At 43.0% G+C, this 24,056-nt stretch overlaps 1 protein-coding gene across 3 annotated transcripts; it reads right to left on the bottom strand.

Annotated features, from left to right (window-relative positions):
* Positions 1-253: 253 nt before the first annotated feature.
* Fam221a (family with sequence similarity 221 member A) lies at positions 254-23,071 on the bottom strand. 3 transcript variants are annotated; one of them, XM_052721403.1, is made up of 7 exons: positions 22,897-23,071; positions 18,141-18,314; positions 14,533-14,723; positions 12,587-12,793; positions 7,210-7,317; positions 5,871-5,953; positions 254-863 (listed from the first exon to the last, which is right to left on the bottom strand). In XM_052721403.1, exons 1-7 carry the CDS (start codon positions 22,959-22,961, stop codon positions 795-797), a joined length of 897 nt encoding a protein of 298 aa, XP_052577363.1. In that variant the 5' UTR covers positions 22,962-23,071; the 3' UTR covers positions 254-794. The 3 variants fall into 3 exon arrangements, 2 of the variants coding, with proteins under 2 accessions (XP_052577363.1, XP_052577364.1); XM_052721404.1 differs by lacking the exon at positions 254-863 and adding an exon at positions 2,242-5,212; XR_008214532.1 differs by lacking the exon at positions 254-863 and adding an exon at positions 11,789-11,928.
* Between the last annotated feature and the right edge of the window lie 985 nt (positions 23,072-24,056).

The raw sequence follows: 24,056 nt of genomic DNA, 5'->3' as shown, positions 1-24,056 counted from the left end.
CTCTCCTGTGGAAAGACTATTTCCCAATGGGGTACACTAAGACCTGATCCTGATTATTAATTTGGAGTCAGTGAAAGGTAGCGGGAGTGGATTTTGAGAATGACAAGTGTCAATTTGTCATGCAACTGCCTTAGGTTATTTTTAATTAAATTTTTACTACATTTAGATGTATGTATGTATGTATGTGTATATATGTGCTACACAGCAGGTGTCCAATACATTTATACACAATGGGCAACTTGGTAAGACAATGTAAAAAAAAAATCAAGTGATTTTATTAGAAAGAGGCTTATAATTTTAAAATATAATTTTTAGTTAAAAACGTAAGTTAACATTCCAAAGCTTAAAAAGTAAAAACTAATGGTTTTAACTTTCCATTTTGAATGAAAATCTGGCCCATATGTATTTGTTTAAAGCCTTTAATAATACCCTTAATTTTTAAGATAGCCTGCAAAAGTTAAATTATGATAAACTAAAAATACCTATTGTACTTTCAGGGTTTTAATCATATGAAAATAACATGTATAATTCACTAAGAGAGAGAAAAGGTGTACATATGCTGAGGCAGGAGTACTGTGACTTCAAAGCCAGTCTAGGCTACACAGTGGACTATTTAAAAAGCATTGAAAGTGCTAAGTCATGAATTCTGACAAATTCCATTTCACTTGTTTCAATAAGCTAAGCAAAATTCAAAAGACATATGTATACATTAGGAATTACATAGGCTGAGAGAAAATAAACTTAAATAAGTAGAAGATGCATCCGGATGGCGGCTCCAATCTGTCCGATAGACTTCAAGAAGGCTTTGTACCTGCTGGCGACGGAGCTTTTCCTTTCCGCTTAGCAGCTTTTTCCATTTTTAGCTGTAAATTTAAAACATTTACTGATGAAATTTTTAAATTATCCTAAATAAAGGCTGTACGTACCTCGTTAGTCATGCCTTATTTAGCATAGCCACACCGAAGTTATTAACTTCTGAACATTAACACCAAAATCTGATCATTAAAGGAGCATGACTGCATTCTTTAAATGACTGGCTTTAGCTCTTCAGGAGTTTGATAAAAGGAATATATAAATCAGTATTGCCTTGGATAAAAATAAATGTGAATGTCACTGAAGTATTTCTAAATGCTTAAAATTGTGATGGTACTTCTGGCCTATGCCTGTTCCCTGCAGTTACAGAATAAACCTAATTCAGCAGTATCATCTGTCAACACCAGCACGTTAAGGGTGCGTTCCTAGGATTCCAAAGCGGGGGACAGTAAGTGGCAGCTGTCTAACTTTGAGAAACACGAGCCTTTCCACGACAGTACGGACTCTGGGACTCCCCATAACACAGGCACACCTACTTCTTCGTCATCACCACTCAACAACTCCCAGGCACAATATCAGCCTCAAACTTTCAAGGGGACAAACAGAAAATAAAGGGCCCAAAGTGGAAACAGAAACTTTGAGCTTAAGTGACAGAAGTCATATCAAGAAACCAAGGGGAAATGGAACAGGAATAAATATGATCAAGTAAGTTACATACATGTATGAAATTCTCAGAATAAAAAATAAATTAAGGAAACCAGAAAAAAAAGTCAGGAGGAAGGTGTTGCTGAGCGGCACAGCATGTAGCTAGTAAGTACCAAGACTTGGGTGTGATTTCCAGCAGAAAGGAGGGCATGAGAAAGGGCAGAACAGAACAGGAGGTACAGAAGGAAGGGGAGCGAGGGCGAGAAACTAGCTGGAACCCGGTAAAACCAGTTTACCGTATCTGTCAAATTACAAGTGATAAATTGCCAGTAATAAAATCCAGGTAACCCATCTTCCCTTTTCCCTTCATCCTCTTTGGCTGACACCTCACTGGGACACCACGCCCTCTTATCACTCACACACTGTCAGGTCCTTTGAAGGACTCTGAAGAACACCCCATTCAAAGGCAACAATTAGAGGTCCTTTTCAGTAGTTTTTTTGGGGGGGAGTGAGAGGGAGTTGGTTTGGTTTGGTTTGGGTTTGGGTTTTCAAGACAGGGTTTCTCTAGCAGACCAGGCTTGCTGAGAACTCAGATATCCGCCCGCCTCTGCCTCCGAAATTCTGGGATTAAAGGCTAGTTTTGGTTGGTTGGTTGGTTGGTTTTTATTCTCATACAAAGTCATAGGCTTCATAATGGCGTTTTGCATATGTATTTTGTTTATCCTTCTCCCCATCCCCGTCTCCCCTCCTGCTGGCCCCCTTCCTCCCCAGTGTCCCCTCTGCTTTAATGTCACCTGTATTCACCCTCTTTCTGGTTCTCTTGTTCTAAACAGAACATTTGAATCCTACCTCTTTTCATTTGTTTCTTTAACCACAGTATAGATACTTCTCAGGATTCTTCAAAGGTATAAGTAAAATCAAATATGTAAATGAATGTATTTCATAAGCACTCAGTAAGGTGGGTTTGAATGAAAGTTCCCAGCAGTCTCAGGCATTTGAATCCGTTTGGGGAAGATTAGGAGGTGTGGCCTTGCTTGTGGCAGTTGTCACTGGGGACTGGCTTTAAGGATTCACAGCATTTTGAGTTAGCTCTCTGCCACCTCCTTGCAGTTGGAGGCGTGAGCTCTCAGCTGTTCCTGCCACCCTGCCTTCACTCCCTATAATGGATGCCACCCTCTCCAGAACTTCTGTAAGCCCAGTTACTTCCTGTTAAATTGCCTTGGTCATGATGTTTTATCACAACAATAAAAAGAAGAATACTACACTAGGCATGGTGGCATATACCTACAGTTCCAGAACTTGGGGAACGGAGGCAGGAGGATTGGCAGTTCAACGTCAGTCTCTCAAATGTACCGAGTTTGATGTCACACTGAGCTACCTAATACCCTGGTCCCCCACCCCTCCCCAAAAATCAATCTGTAGATAAGTGCTCAACAACTGCTAGACTTTTTTCATCTCATTTAAGGCTAAGTGTTGGATTCTTAGTGATATGACAAGCAGGGGAGCAGAAAGTAAGCCAAACAAAAGCAAAAGGCCAAAGCAGCCATTGCTCATTTGAACTACTATTTCACAAAGCCAGGCAAAGTGGGACACACAGAACCCCCAGCACACTAGAGGCGGAGGCCAGATGACTGTAAGTTCACAGCATTCGCATGTAGAAGGCCCTGCTCAAAACAAATTAAACTTCAGACAGTTGTTGAAAGACAAACAGTACTTATCAACTATCCATGTAGTGAGGTAAAAGGCAAGCTATCTCTTTCCCAGACCCTGCCCTGCTTTTCTAAATGTCCCAACACGAACCTAGTGTCTTACCCCTAGCACACTTTGGTACTAGTTTCCTAAGTAAAATTCTCCTTTCTTGGGGAAAAGAGACCAGGTCTCATCAAAGCAGGAAGAAAATGACTTAACCTGATCCATAAAGTAAATACCTTACCAATAATCTCCAAAAGCAGACAGTAAACCATGTTAGCATGTTTAAATGTTCCTCAGTCACACTAGCCATGGCTTAAGTGCTCAGTAACCACAGTGTCTGGCAACTCCCACCTGGACTGCAAAGAAATAAATCCTTTTCGTCATTGCAGAAAGTCCTTTTGGAAAGCTCTGTTCGGGCTGCTTTAACAAAATACCATAAACTACATAAAATACATAAAGTTGACTGTCAATGCCAACTTCCACTGACCATTAAGAGTCCCCATGTCAGTGTTCGAAATAAATAGCGAAGGACAGAGGCAACACATAGCCTTGCCCTTGAACGAGGCCCTGAAACATCCAACCCAGCTTCCTACTCATCCCTTATGCTCAGTGGTTTTGGAGTAAAGAGCGAGTACTAACCACATGCATAGTTCATGCCAGCTAAAGGGAAAGCATTCAATGTGGACTTCTTACTTTCATATTCCATTAATTACATTGCAAAGTGTTTAAAAACTGTGTCAGGAAACAATTCATCACATGAGCTCCATCTCTACCTGCCAGCAAACAAATACCACTGGCATGCTTTCAACACAGCCAACACTACTCAGGCCCATTGGGGTGGGGGTGGGGGGCCCGCAAAGGGAGTTTTAGAACCCAGAAAAACTAAAATTAACCTGTAAGTGTGTGTCCCGATAATGAAGATTGATTGGATTGTAAGTCCTGCCCCTAATGGTACTACAAAAGCAGCCTTTTGACTCCAACTTGCCTCTAAGGCCTTCAGCTATGTGTTTCCCCTTGCTATGCCCCCAAGTGTTTGAACCCTGCCAAACTCACGTGCTGAACCCAATCACCGGAGTGTGAACTTTGGGTGGTAGGTCGGGTATGAAGGTAAGCACTCAGGAACGCAGTTGGTGTCGTGAAAACAATGCCAGAGAGCTCCCTTACCTCCTTCACTGCCACACAGCAAGAAGGTGCCGACTATGGACCAGAAGGCAGCCCTCACAGGACACCCAATCTGCAAGCACCTTGATCTCAGACTTCCTGGCCTCAAAAACTTGGTAAGCATCTACTGTTTAGAAGCTACTTAGTTTATGGTATTTTGTTAAAGCAGCCCGAACAGAGCTTTCCAAAAGGACTTTCTGCAATGACGAAAAGGATTTATTTCTTTGTAGTCCCCTGAAGTTGCCAGACACTGTGGTTACTGAGCACTTAAGCCATGGCTAGTGTGACTAAGGAACATTTAAACTTACAGTCACGTGTGGTAAGTGATTATGGCACAAAGACAGTTTCTATCATTACACAATGTCCCACCATTTACCTCTGCCTACACTGTGTCCAGAGTGCCCCTTCCCAACTTCAGAGGCTTACACTGTGTCCAGGACACCCCTTCCCGACTTCAGAGGCTACACTGTGTCCAGAGTGCCCCTTCCTGACTTCAGAGGCTACACTGTGTCCAGAGTGCCCCTTCCCCACTTCAGAGGATACACTGTGTCCAGAGTGCCCCTTCCCTACTTCAGAGGCTACACTGTGTCCAGAGTGCCCCTTCCCCACTTCAGAGGCTACACTGTGTCCAGGACACCCCTTCCCAACTTCAAAGGATACACTGTGTCCAGGACACCCCTTCCCGACTTCAGAGGCTACACTGTGTCCAGGACACCCCTTCCCGACTTCAGAGGCTACACTGTGTCCAGGGTGCCCCTCTCAACTTCAGAATCCCCCATCCCCATCTTCAGGATTCCTCATGGGGCAGCTGAGATAATCTTGTTTTTCTTTTCACTTCCTGTGCTCTTGCATAGAGAATTTATTGACCATTCTACTTCTGCATCCTCCGTTACACAGCGAGCTTAGCGAGGCATCACGTGAGGGACAAGAGAAAGAAAAGGAGAGGCTTACCCATGTGCAGTTTTAGTTAACTGTGTACACTGATGCGGTGCAGTGTGGGTCAATATCAGCCTGAGATGTACGATAATTCCATTAAGGGAGTTGGCATATCTATTACCTCTAGCATCTACCACTTCTTTGTTTTAAGCCATTCAAATCCTCTCTGCTCGCCACTTGGAAGTACACAGCTGCTGACCCCTGGTGTGCTACAGAGCATCAGAATGTGTTCCTCCCAGGCAGCTGCACTCCTGCACCCATTAACCAGCCTCTCCCCTGACAACTACTTATTTAAAAAATCTTTAAATCATGTATAAAAAATTCAAGATACACATAACTTAAAATATGCAGATGGTTGATGTTTATTTTACTTCTGTATTTAATCAATATTTATGAATTTCATGAATCAAATGGTAGATTAGTCCTATTTACATATCAGTGCTATTTCTATCTGAATTGTTCTAAGGAAACTTTAACGCCTGATACCAGCTATGAGTTAAACCTTTACAAACTATTTTCAGGATGCTGCATATACAAGATCTAATCTTTCAGTGGTGTAACCTTTCAGTGGTGTCTATGCTTCAAGTAAAACCTTATGCAAGTAAATTTCCGCAAACACTTACCTTTTCCTGGTATCGTCTTTCAAAGTATGCCATATCATCCTCGTCAGGTTTCCTTAAGGAAGAATTCTGAGTGCTTGGACCTGCTAATATGAGAAAAAAAAATCCAAGTTGTGCATTTATAACATTACATGTCCCCCAAAAGGAGATGGAGAGGAGGCAGAACTCCTTTATACCTAGTTTATTATTCAAGTAATAATAGTTTATTATTCAAACCAGAAATGGTCTAATGGTCCTCATATTAAATTCTTTCTTAGCAAGAATTCCATCACAAAACAAAAGTAATTTCCAGTAGCAAAAATTCTCCAAATATTCAACTGGCTCTTATTAAATAATACCACACAGCTATTCCATATGAGCAACCTAGAGTTAGGCACTGAGAGGTAGAGGTAGGAAGAGTTAAAACTAGAGGCAAGCCTAGGCTACCTATATAGCAAGTTCCAGGCTAGCCTAGGCTACAACACTGTATCAGAAAGTAAAACAGAGGGACAACAGATGGTTTGATCCTCCACATCCACACACACACACACACACACACACACACACACACACACACACCACACACAGAGCAAGTACTCCTCTGACCTCCACATCTACACCTACCACCACCACACACACACACACACACACACAAATACACTTATTTTCCAGACTGTAACTAGAAATCCATATTATACTTTATGAGATAATATTCAGTACTATGCACTACTGAGGCTGTCTATAGGCAACCACAGAAATGATACTAACTGCTTTGGAAAGTTCCAGAACTAAAATAGTTTTAGCCATCCCTCATAGTGTTTATTTTGTAAAATTAACCAATAGCTGCTTTATGTTCTGAAAGGAATTTAAACTTGTTTTTGTGATGTCCGTGTGAGTGCTAGGGGTTGGGTTGGACTCTCTGCATGGCCCCCAGGTTCCTCAGAATTGCAACATTCCCTCCAAATTGAAACATTGCCAGCAGGAGGGAGGGAGAGGCTTTTCCTCTACACCCTCGGAGGAAAATAAGAGGTAAACAAAAGGTCACCAGTGGGGAAAAACAAGAATTCCCAAGACTCTCCCAGCAGTGGAAAAAAGGAGTAAACAGTTGCTCCGGACAGAGACAGGCAAACTGTGGAAAGAGATTTCCGGTGTGTGCGGCTTTTCTGAGTTGAGGTCTTCCTGGTAATGCAACTGGTTTTGGGTTATCCCTGCTCCTCACCACACTCCTGTTAGTAACCCCAGTAAAAACTCATGAGTTCACTAAATTGAACACTGGTGCAATCCTTACTCTGGTCTGTTGCCTGGGTAGCAAATCCAAGTTCTATATTGTTACTACACCCAAAAATACTTGTAACTTCATTACCATCTGTTGGTGTTTGTGGAGAAGAAGTAGATGGCATTTGCCAGGCTCTTAGGAATGGGTGGTCCATGGCTGAAACTGGAGCATTCAAAACTTCAACCGAGGGTGTACCTGGAAACAGAGGATACGGAGAATGGAGATCAAATCTCTATTCATAAGGATAGAAGCAATTCATCACTTCTACTGTGAAGTAGATCAGAACATCAGCAGATCATTAGGAAAAACTCCAGTGCATTTTAGCTGGCTACAGTAGTACATGCCTATAATCCCATATTTAGGTAGTGAGACATTAGACTAGTTTGAAGAGCACATTGAGACCTCAACACACACACACACACACACACACACACACACACACACACACACATACACACACACACAAAAGCAACACCACCAAATACAAATAAGTAGACAAACAGGAATCTTTATTTTAAATTATTTTTATTTTCAGTGTATGGGTGTTTTGCCTGCATGTACGTCTGTCTAATGTGTATGCCTGGTGCCCAGGTGTTGGATCCCCTGGAAAAGGAGTTACAGACAGTTGTGAGCTGCCATGTGGATTCTGGGAATCAAACCCAGGTCCTCTGAAAGAGCAACAAGTGCTCTTAAACACTCAGCCATTTCTCCAGACCAAGGAATTTTTATTTTAAATTTTTATTTACCACACAAAGAAAAACATCGCTTTAAAAAAGTGTTTTTGCATTTCTCAGAAATTTTTCCCCTGAAGGAAAAAATGTTAGTTGCTACTGTAACTGTCAGGAAAGAAGTATCAGACCTAATGTAGTCATGAAACACTAAAACAAAGCTGAGCTTCTGATCCACTCCTTCCTAGAGAACCAGTGAGCTGCCCAGTGTTTGTCAACTGGACACAAACTAGAGTCATGGAGAAGAGAGAGTCTCTCCTGAGGATTGCCTTGATCACACTGTCCTGGGGGCACGTCTGCGGGATGCATCCTAATTAGAATGTTTGATGGGGCTGGAGAGATGGCTCAGTGCTTAAGAGTATTGCTCTTCCAGAGGATAAGTTCAATTCCCAGAACCTGTATCAGGTAGTTCATAAATGCCTGTTAACACCAGCTCCAGGGAATCTAACGCGCTCTCCAGGCCTCCAAAGGTACCTGTATATGTGTGGCTTACACACACATACACCAAAATAAAAATAATTTTTTCTGTTTTGTTTTTTTGAGACAGGGTTTCTCTGTGTAGCTTTGCACCTTTCCTGGAACTCACTCTGTAGCCCAGGCTGGCCCCGAACTCACAGAGATCCACCTGCCTCTGCCTCCCAAGTGCTGGGATTAAAGGCGTGTGCCACCATCGCCTGGCTTACCAGCTTAAATTTATTTTTAAAAAAAGAAATGATTGCCGGGCGGTGGTGGCGCAGGCCTTTAATCCCAGCACTCGGGAGGCAGAGCCAGGCGGATCTCTGTGAGTTCGAGGCCAGCCTGGTCTCCAAAGCGAGTTCCAGGAAAGGCGCAAAGCTACGAAGAGAAACCCTGTCTCGAAAAACCAAAAAAAAAAAAAAAAAGAAATGATTGGCTGGACAGTGGTGACACTCGCCTTTAATTCCAGCACTCGGAAAGGAGAGGCAGGTGAATCTCTGAGTTCAAGGTTAGCCTGGTCTACAGAGCGTGTTCCAGGACAGCCAGAGATGCACAGAGATATCTTGTCTCAAAAATAAAAAATCCTCCTACCTGAAGATCCTGGGTTGTATAAGGTAGATCAAGCCATGGGAAGCAAGCCAGAAAGGCATTCTTCCAGCCTCTGCTTCAGTTCCTGCCTCCAGGTTCCAGGGTGGCCTCACTCAAGGATGGATTATCACCTACAGCCCTTTCCTCCCCAAGTTGTTTGGGGGCAGTGATTTATGAGAGTTGACGGAAAAGCAAAGAAGGACAACCAAGTATGAAAAATGAAGGAAGTTCTTTCTTCAATGAACAAGGAAACATACACCACCCTCAAACTACAAACTACAAAGACCAATTGCTAAGGGCATTAACTCTTGAACCAAAAAGAAGGAAGCTACAGAGAAATATATAAAACCATCCTATCTCCCTCACAGACCTCCTCCTAGGAAATGAACTTTCAATCTAACGGGCTGACAAGCTAGTCTTAATCTCCTAAAGTGCACAGCACAGAAAACTGCTCATTCTTCCAATTCCTTCCCCTGGCTGTCTCCACCACTCGCTCCTGCGACTCTGGGGACACGGGAGGCTACAGCTGGGCCTGTCCATCCTCGCTTGCTGCATGGGTTCTGGTCTCCAGCATTAATGGCTGGCCTCATTTGTAATTTGGTCTGGTCCTGGTGGTCTCCCATTTGCTCTCATTGCAAGTGCAGATTCTACCATGCTCCGACGCCTGTCACTTCCCATCCTGAATCTTCCAGTGCTGGGGACCCACCTCCAGCTATGCTCTGGGTCACCTGAGTCCCACTACAACAGACTGCGTGGCGGACCCATCTCACAGCTCAGCTGTCTGCCAAGCCCTCCTGAGTGCTGGAAATTATGGACTGCTTCCACATCATAAAGGAATCAAGTCCCGGCCAGAGAGCACCGTTGTCTAGAACTCTACATGGCTCAGAGCAGAAGCTTCACCATCCCTGGGTTCTCCTTCAAACAGGACAGAAACTTCTGCATCTCCTCTCCTCACCCACCTTTCCTTAGTACCCCCTTCCCTCATGGGTTTTGGTGATTTGAGTAAGAACGGCTCATGTTTGAATATGTGTCCCCAGTTGATGAAACTGTTTGGGAAATATTAGGAGGTGTGATCTTATTGGAAGAGGTCTGTCACTGGGAATGGGCTTGGAGGTTTCAAAAGGCCATGCCATCCCCAGTTAGCTGTCTCCTAGTTGTGGCTCAAGATGTGAGCTCTCAGCTATTCCTACAGCCAGGCCTTTACTCCCCCACCATGGACTCTAACCCTCTAGGACAAGGGCCAAGATGAAAAGTTTTCTTTCTTTACACTGCAGTGACTTGAGGGATAAATATTAGAAAGGCCAAGATGCCAGTTTACCACCACTATTCAGATGGTTGGAAAACTACTAATAAAAGGATTGGAAACAGTGCAGGAGAGAAAGGCAAATATATCATTTGCAAACTATACTGAAAATCCATCTAAAACTCCCAAGTTTGAGATCCCACATGATAGAAGGACTCCAAAAAGTTGTTGTCTGGGCTCCACATGTGCTCTCATACATAAACACACATGCCTACATATATACACACACAATACATAAATGTAATTTTTAAAAATTTTTTTTTAAAGATTTATTTATTTATTATGTATACAGAAGAGGTCGCCAGATCTCATTACAGATGGTTGTGAGCCACCATGTGGGTGCTGGGAATTGAACTCAGGACCTCTGGAAGAGCAGTCGGTGTTCTTAACCTCTGAGCCATCTCTCCAGGCCCAATTTTTAAAAATTTTTAAAGATTACATAGAAATCATAAGAACTGTGTGGGCCTTCTAAAAAAATAATTTCAGAATTCCACTTGTCTGTAGAGAAAGGCCAAAATAAATGAAGATAAAATATTATAAATTACCAGTTCTTTCTATATTAATCTGCACATTCAATGTGCTATTAATTAAAATATTGCAAAGTTTTTATTTAAAAAATTGGGCCAAATTTATGAAAAAATTTAAAAATAGGCCAGGAACATTCTGAAATAGTAAAATTAAATCATAAATGAATTCATTTATTTACTCTGAGCCTACAATAATGGAAATAAAATGGTCATACAGAAAGAGACACGAATGAGGCAGACCTAGGAGTAGAGAGCAATCTCTAGGCTTCACCCAGTCCTACTAGCTGATGAGGAAGAGCAGCAGGTATAACGTCTCCACTCCTCACGTGTAAAACAGGAAAGACAGCTTACCCCCCAGACTTGCTATAACAGAATAAATGAGATCCTGAGAAGTGGTTGGAACAACTTAGAGCAGTACAAAGAAAGCTTCAACCTTCATCATCGTTTCTGCACTTGCACTTGGGTTTTCTGAAGCTGTTACAGGAACCTAAGAAAATCCTGTACATTCAATCTACAGAAAAATTATGATTATATAAAATAAAAAAATATATAACAGAATCATAATTTTGACAGATGAACACAAACAAGAGGAGTATTAGATATCAAAGCCTACCATGACACAATAAAAAACTGAGTATACGTGATACTGGCACACAACAAGTCCGGACAGGCTATGGCAGCATCTCTGATCATTTGAGAAAGAGTGGCAGCCATCAATCTGAACAAAAACTGAGTTAGATGTAATATCTCACATGTTCATAAAAATAAATTCCAGATTCATGAAAAAGAGAAACTATATATTAAGATAAAATGAAGAGATGTACATTTATAAAAATCAAAATGAGGCCGGGCGGCGGTGGCGCACACCCTTAATTCCAGCACTCAGGAGGCAGAGCCAGGCGGATCTCTGTGAGTTCGAGGCCGGCCTGGTCTACAGAGCGAGATCTAGGATAGGCACCAACACTACACAGAGAAACCTTGTCTCAGAAAAAAATAATAATAATAAAAATGGGAAAAAATGGAACAGGAAAACCTAGTTACAAACTTAAAAAAAAAAATTTAACATTAGGAGCTGGGGAGATGGTTCCTGTTAGAGAGTGAGCGCCTGCTGCTCTTCCAAAGGATGTGAGCTCCGTTCCCAGCACCATGGCAGCTGGCTCACAAGTGCCTGTGACTGCAGCTCCCGGGGATCTGCCACCTTCTTCTGGCCCCCACAGGCACACAAACACATAAATAAGAATAAAATAACATTTTTAATGTTAAAATCAAATGGTAAATGACATTAGAGAAAAATATCGGCAAAATAAACACAAGATTATTAGTTACATTAACATTTAAAGGACTTGATATAGGTCAGTGAGAAAAGATGGAAAAGGAAAGAAAAGGGAAAATGGAGCGGGGAGAGGAGAAAGAGCAGGAGCGTTACAATAGCAAGTCGCACACAACGGAGTAACAAGGAACTATATCATATCAAACAAGTGTCATCCAGCTACTTCAATAAACAGGGGCATGGACTCAGGTTTGGATTAAGTATTGCACACAGAATCATCTTTTCTTTGGTGTTTTCTATAACAGTATGTTGTATAGTGCAACAGGTTTTTAAAAATAAAAACCAAATAAGGGAACTTTTTCTGGAAAAAAAAAAAACATGACTATAAACTGCTAACTAAGGCCAGGCAATTGTGGCACAGGCCTTTAATCCCAGCGCTCAGAAGGTTCAAGTCCAGCATGGTCTACCGAGTGAGTTCCAGGACAGCCAGGACTGTTACACAGAGAAACCCCGTCTCAAAAACCAAAACAAAGGGGTATCATTACTGTTGGTGCACCTCGTGCCAAGCTCACACTTCAATGTTTTCACTTACCAATGCCGCTGTCATCCAAGCGCATGTAGCCTTCTGCCAATGAGCTGAAACCTGTCAGACCTCCCATGGCTGCGTAAGGAACATCCTGTCCCACTGGTTTTCCCTGAGCCAGCCTTTCCTGTCGTGTTTCCACCACTGTGTCATGGGCATACGCGGGCTGGCCACAGGGGCAAGTGAAGCAGCTGCGGAAGCCTGAACACTTGAAGCCTGAATTAAGACACCAAGGGCAAAATGTTAAGAGTAAACACTAAACCGCCCACCCTAACACATTCATCTTAGCCAAAGCCAGCTAAGGGTAGGTCCTCTGACCCTGGATCTCTTATCTCCAGCCACTGTTACTCTTACAGATGCTGCAGTGGTTCAGGGGGTGCACACTGAAGCCGTGGGGGGGGGGGGAATGTTTCAAAAACCAACTGGGCCCAAAGGACACTAAGGTAAAAACTGGAGTGCCAGAAAATACAGATCCTCTCCTCAAAAGCTACATTAGCACTGAGCACTGTGGTGAATTCCTGGAAGCTAAGCACCCTGAAGGCTGAGACAGGAGGATCACAACTCTCAGGCCAGACTAGTCTACACAGCAAAACTCTGCCTCTAAAAAATGAAATAAATAAAGGCTGGAGAGATGGTTCAGTGGATTAAAAGCACATACTGTTCTTGCAGAAGACCTGGGTTCAGTTCTCAACACCTACATGGCGGCTCACAACTGCCTGTAACTCCAATTCCAGGGAATCAAATGCCCTCTTGCCCTCTTCTGGCTTTTACCAGCACCGGGTGCATACACACACACACACACACACACACACACACACACACACACACACACACACACACTTTTTTAAAGCAGCCATATTGGAATGGAGACCAGAATATATAATGCAAAATCTTCACCTGCTCACATCACTTATACCTGTGTACGGGAACCAAAGCTCCTAAATTTTATACAACTAATTCCATCCATACTTGGCAGATGAAACACATTTACTCCTGCTATTGTCAGTAAAAATGTTTCTCCAGTTGAGTATCCTTTATCCAGAATGCTCAAAGTCAGAAATGCTCCAAATTTGTTTTTGAATTTGTAATTGCAACATGTAGAATTTACTGGCTGAGCACACATAATCTGAAATGTTTGTCAGGTTCTTGCATCTTTTTTACTTATAAAATCCCTCTTTTAAAAGTCTGTAAAGAATAAATTTAGGGCCATGGGTGTCGCTCTGTGGTAGAGGGCTTGCCTAGCATTCCTGTGACCTTAGGGTCAATCCCCAACACCAAAACCCACACCACAGCAAAAAGGCACCAGGTTGATTAAACTCTCATTATTAAAAACATTGTTATCATCTCCAGGTTCATTTATTTTATTTTATGTGTGTGAGTGCTTTGCCTGAATGTCTGAATGTGCACAGTGTCTGTGCCTAGAAATGGCTGTAAGCCCTCACAGCGGTGCGGGACCTGAACCGGGGACCTCTACAAAACCAGTCAGGGTTTTCACTGCGGAGCCATCCCTCCTGTTACTGACACTTTTAGTCAGAGCTGGAGAGACTGGCTGCTCTTCCGGAGGACCTGGGTTTAACTCCCAGCACCCACACGGCAGCTCACAACCAGCTATAACTGCAGTTCCGGGAGCCTGGCACCCTCCTCTGGCCTCCACATACACCAAGCACACACGTGGTGCACAGATGTGCATGCAGACAAAGCACCCATAACACCTTAAATTAAACTCAGTTTAAAACTTTAAAATAAAGCGGTGTCTAGTAATTCTTTAAAATCTATCCCTATTACTTAAATTATTTAAATTCTAGAACACTGAAGTTTGTTATTATAAATCATACCAAGGACTGAGTATCTACCCATTGAAATTTGCTTTGTAGCTAACTAAACTGTGACATAAATTCATGAAGTATTTAACAGAGAAATTAAAGCAGTCTGCAACTGTGCATGCTGGAACTCACAGGCGTTGCATATGAAGCCAAGTGCAGGGCTGTGCTGGTCAGCAAAGTGTTTGCAGCTGCAGCGAACAGGCTGGGTACCATTCTGAGGGACGTACTGGTAAGCCTTGCATCGGCACCCCGCCACCTGGCAAGGCAGGTCAATGGGGCGCTGCTGTGGAAGCGATTCAAAGTCCGTTTTATGCTGTTTATACCTTTAAAAAATAGAAACACAAACACAATTTGGATAGTGTCAAACATTACATAACTGTCTATTAAATGCACATGTAATTATTTTGAATCTGTTTTTATCTTTCGTTATTTGTATTAATAAGGTAAAAGTAACTGCTTCCACACTCAGCATTTCTATCCGCTTTAGAATGTAGTGTTCACTTATTCTAATTTTAATTTTTGGTTATTTAAGAAGTTTCACAATCGTATAAAGAAATATAATTCCCTTAAAATACTGATCATTGCAGTTCTTTAGTCTGGATGAAAAAGTTCCTTTTGTGGGGACTACTGGAGATCAAACCCAAGGCATCATGTATGTTCAGCAGATGTTCCACTACTGAAGTATAACCAGTCACACAAAACAGCTCTTTATAAAAAAAAAAAAAAAAAAAAAATGCTTTCTATCAAGTCAGGTGTAGCGGTATATACTCGTAATTTTAGCATTCAGAAAGTGGAGGCAGGCAAGAGGATCATGAGTTTGAGGCCAGCCTGGACTGTACAAGAAGACACTGTTAAAACACTCAGGTGTGAGGGAAGTGGAGAGATGGCTCAGAAGGTAAAGGTGTTTGCTGCCAAGACTGATGACCTCATTTTGATAACCACTCCCCTTAAGTTGTCCTCTGCAGGACATCCACACTGTGTCGTGGCATGCCTGTGTGCTGGGCGTCCTCCCTCCCTCCCTCCCTCCCTCCCACACACACACACACACACACACACACACACACACACACACACACACACACACGGTAAAATTATATAAAATTCCTAAAGCTAGGTAGAATGCTCACCTACTATGTACAAGGCAGTGGGTATCCTAGCACACCAAGAAAACTAAAGAGGCCTGTGAGATGCCTCAGTGGGTTGAGGGACTTGCTGCCAAGCTGAATGTCTTGAGTTTGATCTTCTGGACCCACTGACCAATGTACCACACATACATGAAAACATACATACATACTGAACAAATATAAATGTCAGGTTTTTTAAAAGAATGGTTTTCATCAAAGTGCATCAATTAAATTTATTTTTATGCTTTGCTATCTAAACCTGAAATAAGTTTAATAAAATTTTAATATTATTTACTTCACTATAATTTAATTTCTAACTTTCAATATCAAAATGAACTAATGGTATTGATAAAATATTTTTAAGTTGTATGTTTTTTAGCTTTGCATACACATAAAATAATCTTTTAATTTTTGAAAAGAGTATTACAAAACAACCAATTCCATTTGGTATTTCAAAAAACTTTTAAAATTCCATCCTTTCACCCTAGAAATTCATTTTGGAAAATACACCCTAAGTTAATAATTGCACATATAGATAAGGGTTTGGTATAAAGGCAGTGTTAGCAATAGTACATGTACTAGTAGATATCGATTATAAATAGGCATCTTTATAAGCATAAAAGAATGGATAAATCCATTACTTGAGAGCAGTCTTTTTATCTAAACAGAATAGGTATTTATCTAAACAGTAGGTGAAACTCTGTTTAGATAAAAAACCTTCATAGAATCACAGTTCTACATATAAACTATTTAGAAGTTGGGCTGGTTAAAGCCAAGGAAAGGACAGGAATTGGAGTCCCCACTTCTGTAACCTGCCTTTCTGCCTGGCACACCCGAGTCTGCCTCACAGCTTCAAGAACAACGGAGAACAGCTCTGGACGAGCTGGGACATGGAGGAACTGCTAAAAACCTGCCTGAGGTTACTAACAGCCACACGCACACACACTTCCTGTGGTTTGTTCATGAAAAAACAGTGCTATGTTTTAATGCATGCACAGAACATACAACTAAATGAACAACGCAAAGAGAAAAATTATACAGATAAAATAGAAAGTACTAACAGCAGCAGGCTTTGGGTGGTGAGCGCTCTACTTTTTATATATTCCCAGTTTTCCTTAGTAACTATGTTTCACTTTAGTAACAGAAAAACGTATGTTAGGTAGGTATTTCATTAAGTGATGAATACCACAGAGAAATTTCTTCATCATAATTGGGTTGGATTTTGAGGGTCATTTACAGCAACACAAATTCCACATAGAAACTGGCATTAGATGTTCACAAGCATAAATTATAAGACAGCACAAATTTGCCCAGCCCCTTCAGTTTTGACAGATATCAACATGTACCCATCATCCTCCAGTCCTCCACAGTGCTTTTAGTTATGGTGTCTAGGTAAGTCTGAAGCCAATCTATACACATTACTCATCCTAGCAACTGCCTAACAACTTCTGGCAAACTGCAACTCTGTAAATAGCAACTAGATAAAGAGTCTCTCAGAAGGAGCCTTGGAAGTTGCTGTTGAAGCAGGGCAGTTCCCCTTCAATGAATTCCTTAGAACAAAAAGTAAAACCTGGTCCCTAAGAATAGCTACTAGGTTCGGTGGTTTCTTCGTGTTGTACTTTTTACAAAGCAGTTTTGTCATTTTGATATTTACAACTGTGAAGTGACAGAAAAATCCGAAGGAATGCACATGCACAGCAATTCAAACAACACACATATGACTGGCCCCTCAAGTCTCTTCTCTCAGTGATACTCGTGAACACAACCATTTGAAGTCGAAAGAATTTTGTATTTTTCATTTGTTCAAGGTATGGGGCCAGGTATGGTGGTCACACCTGTCAACCCCACACTGGGGAGAAAAGAGAACATGAGTTTAAGACTCCTTAGGATTACACAGACAGTTCCAGGCCAGCCTGGGATATATAACGGGACGCTCTCACAAAGAATTGAGCAAACAAATATAGAATGAAAAACACCAACCCAGCACTCCCTGAGGGTGTGAAGAGTGATTCGTAACCCTGAGGAGAAGCTGGTCTACTGGTGGATGAGTAGCCTGACCAGCACGGGTCAGTGTGACCAACCAGTTCCCACCTCTCTAATAATGGGGCCAGTGGGTGCTACTTTCACCACACTGAAAGACCCCTGGAAAAACAAGACTCTGTTTCTCCCAACGGCAAGACAAGAGTTGCTCATGGTGACAGACTCTGTGACGAGTTCTAACACAGCATGAAAGTTTATTACCCGTTCCAAAACCTTTGCGTAGTTCTGGTGCATAGTTACGCAAATGTCGACATCAAATGTTTCTTAATCCTCACACTGTTATTTCTAGGAGGAAGACGTGTTTTTGCTCTAGCTCTCCTTCTTAGCCTTCAGCAAATCAGCGATGGGGTGGGCTGGAGAGACGGTTCACCAGTTAAGGTGCACCCTGCTCCTGCAGTCTGTTTCCCCACACCTACCTCAGTTGGCTCAGATCCATGTGTAACCACAGCTCCAGGCAGATCTGATGCCTCCGGCCGGACAGTCACCTGCACTCACGTGCACATACCCACCCAGAGACACACTCCCATACGTAAGTAAAACCGAAATTTTTAACAAGTAAATGATACAATATCTTACCTATGTGTACAAAAACACGGTGTCTCTGGGCCAATAAGTTTACAGTCCATTCCTGTTGGTGACCGCCAGCTCACAAATAACCTGTTCTGTAAACGCATGGGTAAGACTTTTTTCTTGTATTCCTCATACTCTTCAGGAGTAAAAGGTTTCCCTCCATCGTCCTCACCAACAATTCTACAACAACAAGAATTGCTTTTAACCCTTGAGTATCTTCCAGGCCCAAAATATTCAACTCTAAAATTAAATTATTCTTGTATATTTAAATGAAAAGTGGCTTTGACTTTGGATTTTTTACTTTCAACATAAATCATAGCCAAACTGCAAACAGTAACAATAACACTTTCGCTTCTGATGGAGTTCAGGCTGTGCCAACCCTCCCCCCGGATTTGGCAAGCACCTTCTTGAGCAAACAGCCAAAGCAGGAATGCCACTCCCACCATCCCAAATATTCTTCCCTGAAACAGGTCCCTCATTCCAGGAGGAGCCTCCCTCTACCTACGTACTAGCCTCCGAAGACACAACAGCACTGAGAAGCATCTAGACCAACAGGCCTTGCTGAGTTCCCTAGTTCCCTGCTGTCCTCTGGTCCTTTCACCCTGCTGTCCTTTCTCTCTGGCTGCCCACCATCCCACAAACCAAGCATAACAGCACAGGATTCCTGTGTGTTTCTTTTCTTTCACTCCCATGCCACATAGCATTTGACTCTGTAAGCGTTTCCCTTGCAACCTTCCTTTTATTTTAGGTACTTTAGCCATGAACCCTGTGATGTCTAAGAAAAGAAATCTTTTCTCCATTCTCTTCCCATATAAAAGATTGGAGGTGACAATGTTTGAACATGGATTTACTGATTATGGTGTCATATAAAAGATTGGAGGTGACAGTGTTTGAACATGGCTTTACTGATTATGGTGTCTGACTGAGAAACGTCCCCCACAGGTTCTTGCATCTGAACACTTAGTCCCCAGTTGGTGGCAGTGTTTGGTGAGGTCGTGCAACCTTTAGGAGATGCAGCCACGCTGGAGGAAATGCATGGCTCAATGCCAGCTTTGAGAGATTGTAGCTTTTCTCCACTTCCTGTTCTGTCTCTCTCTGCTTCCTGTGTACAGACAGAAACTGATCAGCCATCTTCCTGCTCCTGCCACCATGCCATGCCAGGCCATGCCATCCCTGCCATAATGGACCCATAAGCCCAAATAAACCCTTCCTCCTTGAACTTCTTTTGACCATGGTATTTTATCACAGCAACAGAAAAGTAACTATACAGTGCTCAGGGTTTATCAGTGGATTACCACATACTCATCTCAATCTCTACTTTAGTTTTGAAGCAAACATTCATTCCTCTCATTAAAAGCTAGAGCCTAAACCAGATGTGGCGCCCTCCTGCAATCCCATCCAAAATGGTTAAGGCAGGAAGATGAATTAGAGGCCAGTCTGGAATACACAGCAAGACCCTGTCTCGAGAAAATAAAAATCTTGAGCTTAAGCTTCTAAAAGTTATGTTTTCATCCTCTTAAAACAGTACCTAAAGCTGGGCACTAGTGGTTCACATCTTTAATCCCAGTACTCAGGAGGCAGAGACAAGGAGACCTCTGTGAGTTTGAGGCCAGCCTGGTCTACAGAGTGAGTTCCAGGACAGCCTGAGCTACACCAGAAACCCTGTGTAAACCAAACAAACAAACAAAACAGTACCTAAAATCAAACCTCTATCAGTGCAGAAGCCAGCTTAACTTCTTGGCATAGCTGACCTCTGGGCAAGCTGAAGGTCATGTGAGCTCTGAAAAGATGCTTTGATTACACAAGCTCAAACTCATGGTATATAATGGATGATCAGATGTTTTGAGGTTTCATAAGATTCCAAAATCTTATGAAAAAATATCAGCCTGCACTATGTCTATGGGGAAAAATTGCTTTGCTAGAAGAAAGAAAAAATACAATTAAAAACAATTTTAAAGTTGTTCAAAGTGGAAGAAATTTCTATTTGAAAACATCTCTCTTTAATTACTTTTTTTCTAAATAAATTTATTTATCTACTTATTTTATAACCTGGCTGAAGTGTTTATAGAATGTCTATATGATTTTTTGAACATTACATACTTTTCCATGTTTTGAAATACCTGGTTGCAGCAGAAAATAGAAATCCAGCCTTTATTCCCAGCACTCAAGAGGCAGAGGCAGGTGGCAGAGTCTGAGTTCAAGGCCAGCCTGATCTACAGAGCAAGTTCCAGTACAGCCTGAGTTACACAGAGAAACCCTGTCTTGAAAAACTAAAGAAAAAAAGAAAGAAAAGTAAATAGAAACCTAATTCATAAGCTATACAATCAGCACAATCTTCTCCCTTGTTTTTTAATAAGCTTTTTAAAACTTGCAAATAAAATTTCATACACTAAAATTAACTAGACCCAAAGCCTATATATCTCAATGAATTTCTACAATGTTAGAATGGCCATTCAGAAGCTGTGCAGCTTCACATTAGATTTTATACTTACACCATGGAATATATTTCTGTGCACTTACCTACCAAGAAAACAGAAAATCCACGACAGAGTCAGAACTAGAAAAACAGCTTTCTACCCTCCTTCACTGCTGCGCCCATCACCTGCACTCAGTCCTTCCTCTTCCCTAATGCTTACCCTTTCTGGTTCTCTCCTTTATCTGCTTGGATTTTTCTCTCCTTTGCTTAAACATTCTAGATACACAATAGTTTTTAAAAATGAACTTATTCTGAGATAAGGTTTTATTATAGCCATCAAAAAATATCAATAGTACCAAAAAGATCTTAGGTCAAATGCAGATCTTTCAAGTAAGAGAGTATTGGTATTTAAATTCAAACTGTATTGTATATCCATCATCTCCAGGGTGCCTTGTTCACCTGCTGATTTGAGTCAGTGAGTCTGAGTGAGTCTGAGGTCCTGCTTTCCTAGTAAGCCAGGTGAGGTGGTTGCCAGGGGCCCCACCTTCTGAAACTTTGAGTAGAAAGGCTGTATACTCCCTCTAGACGCCTCCCACCCAAGGCAAGTCAAAACTAAAGAAAACTTAGGAAGAAGCTTTTTGTTTGACATTTTTTCTGTGTTTGCAGAACCCAGGGCCTTGCACTCATTAGGCAATGGTTCCACCACTGATGAGCTACATTTCAGTCCTTAGTTTTCCAGCAGGTTCTCCATACGTGGTTTAGACTGACTTTGAACTCACTTCCCTCCTAGACATTTCCTTGGAGCTGAAATTACAAGCCTGGGCCGCTGACAGTAGGAAAGTTCGTTTCTGATGGAGATCATTTATTTGGTGGAGACTTCTCCAAATAATCCTCTTATATCAAGTAGCCCAAGTCCTCGTGTTTCTCAAAGCTTGTTGATGGTAAAGGACATGATAATCTCTCTTAAAGGGATATGACCCATGACATTTAGGCTTGCAAAAACTAATTTTCCATGAGCCTGTCCCTAGCATTTTCTGGACAAGAGAAAAGTGAAAGTCCAATCCATATTTGTAAATATGTAAGTCTTCAGTCAACCTCAGGATCAAGTGGCTTCCTCCCAGGGAAGAGCCAGAAAGCCAAAACGAAATGACGCCTGCTATAGGTAAGAGGGTTAAGTATGTGATGGGTGAACCTGCCACGAAGACTCTGTGCTGGCTAGTTTTATGCCAACTTGACACAAACTAGAGTCATATAGAAATATAAAATCTCAGTTGAGAAAATACGCACGACTAGATTGGCCTGTGGGCAACCCTGTAGTTAGAAGGCTTGCGAAGACCCAGCTCACTGTGGGTGGTGCCACTCCTGGCGGTATCTAGGGTGCTCTAAGAAAGCAGGCTGAGCAAGCCATGAGCTGCAAAGAAGTAAAGAGCGCCCTTCCATGGGCGCTGCATTAGTTCCTGCCCTGACTTCCCTGGATGATGGACTACAAGCTGTAAGATGGAATAAATCCTTTCCTCCCCAAGTTGCTTTTGATTATGGTGTTTTATCACAGCAATAGAAACCTAAGACAAATGTAATCAAGCTGTTACATCTCACATTTCCTGTTCAAAATCTTCAGAAAGTTCTAAACATTACCCAAAACTACACTAATGGGGCAGTATGCTGGGAAACCCAACCGCCTAGATGCCCCCAAATGACTTGGGGAAAGCTCCATACATTTGGGCTTTTCCTTTGTTCGCACATATCCTCCTGCCATGACGTCTACAATCCCCATTTTCCCAGTTTCCCAACTGTCAAAAGGAAACCTTTCTTAGGAGATGGGGATTTGGAGGCAGATGTATCAGCCTTTGTGCGTCCTAGAGTCAAAGAAGCAAGCATCTGTGTCCCCTGCTGTGGGAGAGGAGCCTGGGAAACCAAGTCCTAAAACCATCTCCCTGGGCTGGGGAGTGCATTCGGCAGTTCACTCCTTACCTATCACTGAATAAATGTGCAAACTGATGTCTACTAACTTTTATAGATCTCGAGTGCTCAATATGTAATTCTTCAACTGTCACTAAGAGAAACAAAAAAGCACCCACTATAAAAGTAGTTAATCATCCCTCTTGTCAGGGGAGACTCTCAAGTGGTCTCGGAAGAGACTCATTACAGACTAGAACCGTGTGTCAGCACATTTAATTACAGAAGATGAAATGTGAAATCAATCCAGGCCTCTCGAACAGCCCAGGAACGGACTCCCGAGCCCTAAAAGCGCTCGCCTGCCGGGTCCCTGCTCGCCCCACTGTGCTCCGACGACGAGACCCAGCCAGGAACCGAAGTCCGCACCGAGGAGCAGAGTCAAGGCCTCACCTCTTGTACTCCAGGTACTCGTCTACCGCCTCCGCGCCGCCGGGAGGCAACGTCAGCCGCTCCATGGCCGTGGGAAGGGAAAGGAGTCCTAGCCTCGAGCCCTGAGCCCGCCCTGCAGCAGCCAGGTAGGATCCGCCCGACCTGCGCGCGAGCACCAGCCTCGCCGCCAGAAACAGCCCGGCCCCGCCCCTCTTAGCTCCGCCCCCGCCAAGGCCCCGCCCCTAACCCTTTGCTCGCGCCTAGCTCCTCCCCTTAGTTCCGCCCTCGTCCCTCCTCTCGCTTAGCACCGCCCTCTCCCCTCAGCTCCTCCCCTACTAGCCTCGCCCTCTCCCCTGGGCTCCGCCCCACTTAGTTCCGCCCTCCCCGCCAGAGGTGCACCCCTTCCTAGCGCCGCGCCCTCCCCTTGCACCCTGCCCGTCCTAGCGCCACGCCCCTACCTTATCCCGCGCCCTCCCTAGCCACGCCCTAGTCTGACCCGCCTCGCCCTCCGGCTCCACTCCTGGACTGACCAGGCCAAACCTCTCCACCAGCCCTCGAGATTGCCCTTGTGGCCCACTAGTCTACCTGGAGCACCTCTTTGGTCCTTGAGCCTAACTTAGCTTGAGCATCACCGCCTGACCTGGTTACCTGAGGCCTTACAAGCTGGCTTCTCCTGCATAGGCCCAGGCTGCAAAAGAGATGCTGTTTGCTCCCTTCCTCAAACTTTATGCTTGTCACTGCTGCATTCCCAGAGACTCCTTAAGAACAAGGAAGTCCAGTGCCTGGCTGGATACAATGGGTTCACAAAATCGGGCTTTGTACACCTCTTTTCATTTCTTCTGTCTCTTGAAATCTAAGTGGTCTTGGAGAGGTGGCCACTTGGAGCGTTTAGGCTAAGAGTGCTTGCTGAGCAATCCTGAGTACCGGAGTTCAGAACCCAGCACCCACATAATGAACCAGACATCTCACAGACGCTTTACACCCCAGTTTCAAGGTGGGCAGAGACAGGAAAATCAAAGAAGCTTGGGGGCTTTCAACCTAGCCAAGAAAACTCCAACCCTGGGTTCAGGAAGTGACTATCTAAAAGGACTAGATGGAGAGTGGTAGAGGGAAACACCAAACACCCACCTCTCTGTGCTTAGAACATGTGACAAGAAAAACTGTTCCCTGAAGAAAGTAAA

This window comes from Peromyscus californicus, unplaced genomic scaffold (genome assembly GCF_007827085.1).
Source record: "Peromyscus californicus insignis strain IS unplaced genomic scaffold, ASM782708v3 Scaffold_6__1_contigs__length_162567912, whole genome shotgun sequence".
Lineage (NCBI taxonomy): Eukaryota > Metazoa > Chordata > Mammalia > Rodentia > Cricetidae > Peromyscus > Peromyscus californicus.
This window is presented reverse-complemented; position numbering and strand designations above follow the sequence as displayed.

Coding starts and splice junctions, on each gene's coding strand:
- Fam221a (XM_052721403.1), bottom strand. CDS start 22,961: ATGGAGCGGCTGACGTTGCCTCCCGGCGGCGCGGAGGCGGTAGACGAG. Junction 18,315..22,896: donor GAGTACCTGGAGTACAAGAG/GTGAGGCCTTGA, acceptor TTGTTGTTGTAG/AATTGTTGGTGAGGACGATG. Junction 864..5,870: donor AAAGACGATACCAGGAAAAG/GTAAGTGTTTGC, acceptor TTAAATTTACAG/CTAAAAATGGAAAAAGCTGC.